The sequence below is a fragment of the Populus euphratica genome, unplaced genomic scaffold (assembly GCF_000495115.2).
Source record: "Populus euphratica unplaced genomic scaffold, PopEup_1.0 scaffold9.1, whole genome shotgun sequence".
In the NCBI taxonomy this organism is placed as follows: domain Eukaryota; kingdom Viridiplantae; phylum Streptophyta; class Magnoliopsida; order Malpighiales; family Salicaceae; genus Populus; species Populus euphratica.
Window position 1 is genome coordinate 1,144,822 of NW_011499857.1, and position 4,399 is coordinate 1,149,220.

General features: G+C 36.0%; 1 protein-coding gene and 1 long non-coding RNA gene across 5 annotated transcripts in view; one reads left to right on the forward strand and one right to left on the reverse strand.

Moving 5' to 3' along the window:
• Nucleotides 1-914: 914 nt before the first annotated feature.
• The window catches only part of LOC105123625 (pre-mRNA-splicing factor CEF1-like), a 6,235-nt gene continuing 2,750 nt past the window's right edge, over nt 915-4,399 (forward strand). Inside the window, exons 1-11 of one of the 4 annotated variants that reach the window (XM_011023299.1) lie at nt 915-1,402; nt 1,476-1,522; nt 1,606-1,662; nt 1,761-1,833; nt 2,054-2,109; nt 2,213-2,392; nt 2,476-2,648; nt 3,270-3,418; nt 3,722-3,861; nt 3,946-4,166; nt 4,280-4,399. In XM_011023299.1, the coding sequence (XP_011021601.1) occupies nt 1,307-1,402; nt 1,476-1,522; nt 1,606-1,662; nt 1,761-1,833; nt 2,054-2,109; nt 2,213-2,392; nt 2,476-2,648; nt 3,270-3,418; nt 3,722-3,861; nt 3,946-4,166; nt 4,280-4,399 (1,312 nt within the window). In that variant the 5' untranslated portion in view covers nt 915-1,306. Of the gene's footprint in view, nt 1,403-1,475; nt 1,523-1,605; nt 1,663-1,760; nt 1,834-2,053; nt 2,110-2,212; nt 2,393-2,475; nt 2,649-3,269; nt 3,419-3,721; nt 3,862-3,945; nt 4,167-4,279 lie in introns of those variants that run through there. The other 3 variants (XM_011023300.1, XM_011023298.1, XM_011023301.1) reach the window with 3 other exon arrangements.
• LOC105123624 (uncharacterized) overlaps nt 3,863-4,399 on the reverse strand; it is a 3,970-nt gene continuing 3,433 nt past the window's right edge. Inside the window, exon 3 of the long non-coding RNA XR_841893.1 lies at nt 3,863-4,022. This is a non-coding gene — a long non-coding RNA (uncharacterized LOC105123624). The remainder of the gene's footprint in view (nt 4,023-4,399) is intronic.

Below are 4,399 nucleotides of genomic sequence, written 5' to 3' on the forward strand. Positions count from 1 at the left end.
ATGTTAATGATTTAAAAATACATTATAATTTTTAGCTTCAATAATTCAAAAGATATCACCATACATATCATGCATGCATATCATGCAATGAGAAGTTTCAACTTCAAAATTGGCCTAGCAATACCAAAAAAAAAAGAAGGAAGGAAGGAAAGATTCGAGCAACAAAAAAAAAAAAAAGAAAAAGAAAAGAAAAGAAAAGAAAAGATTAATAACATACCCTACGAAGAACAAAAATATATTGGTGAGGGTTGCTGTCAAGTGGAGAAAAAAATATTATTGCGTAGCAAATGGTTTTGAAAGGAAAGAAAGAGGTGTACGAGAGAAACAACAAAACAAGTTCTGTATTAATATATGTGTATTTTTGAAATATTATTTTTCATGTTAATTTCAAAAGAGATTATTGTGGTAAATTAGAGGGTCTCATATCTGATTTATTCTTATATCTTTTTAATAAATTGATTTTTTTTTAAATTTAAATTAATATAATAAAAAAATTAAAATACAAGAATTTATTTAACTATTTGAATTAAATTTAATTCCAGGACTAGAAGTAAGTTGTAAAGAAATTCATTGCACAAGGGTAGAATCTAAAAACAAACACTGTACATGGGCAAAATCCATAGAAAAATAAAAGTAAAGGGGCAAAACAGAGAGAAGCAGGAGATTAATTTGCTCAAAAGTTCCATCAGTCTTTCCGCCGTGTTCCTGACACTTGTGGCTGTGTTTGTTTTTGTCTGGAAAAATATTTGTGTGTTTTATATAATTTTAGATTGTTTTAATATTAATATAAAAAATAATTTTTTAAAAAATAAATAGAAAACTTTAAAAAATAGCTTTTGCGAAATACCACCGTAGAGTAGGTAAAAATTTAGCATCTTGGTTTAGCCTTTTCTCTCTGTCTCCACCTTTCTTGATTGTTTCTGTCAGCAAATTTGATTTAGATGTAATACAAGCTATACATCCTAGTGGTACACTACACTCCCAGTGGCCAGCGAATGCGAATGTTTCCTTTCATTTCCTTTATTGCTTGTTGTTCGGGGGTTAAAAAAAACATGTAGTGGTAGTAGTAAAGGAAGAAGAAGTTGATTGCTAGTCTAGAATCCAAGAGACTCCGTTTGAACCAAACAGTAACGCTTCTCCCTCGGTACCATCCTTGTAAAAGATTACAAAAAGAGAGACTTTTCTTTTCTTCTCCTTTTCTTGGCTTTATTTTAGAGCACAGCATTGATAAAGGGCGGGGAGCGTCAAAGGCAGAGACACACGCACTCACATAAACAAATTCGGTGATCACAAGAGAGAGTAAAGAATGCAAACCACGAACAAGTGGAAGAAGAATGCCTGTGGAAATCATGAAGAAGAATCGAAGAAGAAGGAGAGACACATAGTCACATGGTCTCAACTGGTAATTGATCAATTTCTTTCGTTCTTTCTTGTTTGTTGGAATTGCAGTATCTGATTGATTTATTGGAGTACAGGAAGATGATATACTTCGGCAGCAGATCAGCCTAAATGGGACTGAAAAGTGAGAACAACCAAATTGATGTTTTTCTTTTAATTGCTCTTCAATGGTTTAAATAATTTGAGGGGTTTTGTGTGTTGCTGCAGTTGGGCTATCATTGCTTCTAAATTCAAGGATAAAACCACAAGACAATGCAGAAGAAGGTTAGTGGGTTATTGCAGCATATATATGTATGTACATCATCGCTCTGGTTGTCCTCTCTCCTCTACTTTGGGCCTTAATAAGCTATCAATTACTTCAGATGGTACACATATCTGAACTCCGATTTCAAGAAAGGCGGATGGTCACCAGAGGAGGACATGCTTTTGTGCGAGGTACTCTGATTTTGCTCTCTTTAGCATGCTATATAACCCTGTCTTGTCTTGTCTTTTTTCTTCAAATGTTTTTCACGGGAAAAAGGTTGCTTGAATTTGCAAAGTCAAAACTATGGTTTGATTTTTCTGCTCCATCATTGATTGTTCTTTTCCCTAGTTAAACATGTTAAGTGGTCCTGTTTGGTCATCACTGCATCTGATAACTTGAGTTGGTCTGCAGGCACAAAAAATATTTGGAAACAGATGGACAGAAATTGCGAAGGTTGTTTCAGGCAGGTATACAATGTTTTTGCATGCTCCTCTTCTCAAATTATTCACATATTTTTGCGTGGTTTAATGCTTATAGTATCCTTATTTAAAAAATATGCTACTTCTCCAGAACGGATAATGCTGTGAAGAACCGTTTCTCCACGTTGTGCAAGAAGAGAGCAAAATACGAGGCTTTAGCAAAGGAGAACAAAAACACGCATATCAACTTAAATAACAAAAGAATCATGTTACATAATGGGTTTAACGGAGACGGAGCACCAGAAAGTGATCCTCCAATTAAGAAGATAAGGTACAGTGCAGTTCTGGTATCAGTAGACAATAGTATCTGGAAAAGTAATCAGCATAGTAAACCTCATGTTTGTTCAAATGCAGGAAGTCCCACATCCCTGGTCTTGCAGGAAATTACAACTTTGGAGACAGATCACACCCACAATGTGGAAGTCAGCAACCTAGACCTCCATTTGCAGTGTTGGCCCAAAACTTTCACAATGTTAACGCGGCTTCCCAGCATCATGTCAGCGGTGTCAAGGAGGTCTCCATTGATGGTAAGACACCTAAAACAAAGACTTTTCAATTAGGTCATGGTTATTTTTTATTTCTTTGTTTTTTGGGTTAAATCTGGGTCCGAGAGGGTTACATCCTGCATAAACAGGGTAGAGATACCCTGCTTCATTCTGCTGAAGCAAGGAAAGAAGACCCAGGGCTTGAAACAAATATTGAATCCCAATATCAATATCTAAGCCTCCATTAGCATTCCAATCCACCTACCGTTTTCCTTCTTTATATGCATGACTAATCCTGATGCTCCAATCCCTTTGCTGAAGTCGAAAAAATTCCTGAACAAGAGGATCAGTCGCCAAACTGCTACCTTTTTAGTTTAATACATCGAATACTACCTCTGAATCAACTTCCACTTCCACATTCTTATACCACTTTGGCCATGTAAGGTCTAGCTCAAGCCCCATTCAAACTACCACAATTCAGCTTTCAAATCATTAGTTTTTTTTTTCCAGCTTTACAAAAACTGAGGAACGCTACAGGGGCTTTATACAACCAATAACATGCATAATCTATCATCTCTATCAATTTAGTTGGTGATGATTGTTGATCATTCTCTGTGATAAATCTTTAATGTTCAATAATCTCTTTCCTTGCTATTCATTTAGCAGTTCAAGACAGTATGATTCAGAGAACATTTCTCAAGAAGGATGATCCAAAGATAACTGCTCTAATGCAACAAGCAGAGCTTCTCAGCTCACTTTCACTGAAAGTTAGTGAAGAAAATACAGACCAGAGTCTGGAAAATGCTTGGAAGGTGAGCTTTTGCTGTCAACATCTAGATATCTGATGCACTTGACCACTTGTGTAGGTGCAGTTTATCAATTTGCCCTTCAGTGTTATAGAGATAAGCATAATTATAATGTCAAACTAATTTTTACCCAAGATCAATCAACTTCCATGTTTCACCACGTATATGCTGTAACGTGGAAAGTTGAACTGATTACGTTGATCTCACAGACTCAGGACAACAGTATCCCCAAGCATATTCCTCCTTGACTCTTATTATGCTCACAGATTTTGCTTCTGTCCTCATATGTTTATAAAACATGACATTCAGGTTCTCCAAGATTTCCTGAATCGGAGCAAAGAAAATGTACATGGACAAAAAATCTGTGACATTGATTTTAAACTTGATGATTTTAAAGACCTGATAGAGGATCTAAGGAGTAGTAATGATGGAAGTCGACCATCTTGGAGGTAATAGAAGCAGGGGTTTTAATATTTGGGATTAAGCATGATTACTCATCATACAGTGTCTAATTTATGGTTAAAATGCTGTAGGCAACCTGGTTTATATGAGGAGTCTCCAGCTAGTTCTGAATACAGTACAGGATCAACTCTATTGCCATACCCAGCCCCTGATAAAACAGAACAAACTCAAGCTGAGATTGGTGCACTGCATAAGGATATTGAAATTGAAATGCAAATGGTTCGTATTGACAAAGAAAATTTTGTGGGTGCATGTGGTAAAGAAATTATTTCCAGTGCAGATATAACCCAAGGTAATGAATTTTTCATGTCTGTTAGGGTTGTTCAAATGTACTTTTGTTTCTTGTCACGTGGAGATTAGGATGCCTTAAAACTACATCTGCTAATGAATTTAAATCTACTGCAGCGGAGATGTTTCCATCCTGTGATGAGCAAACAAAAAAAGACATAGTTGTTTCCGCCTCATCAAGTACAGAGTTCAGTTCCCCTCTTCAAGTAACCCCACTTTTCAGATCCTTAGCAGCAG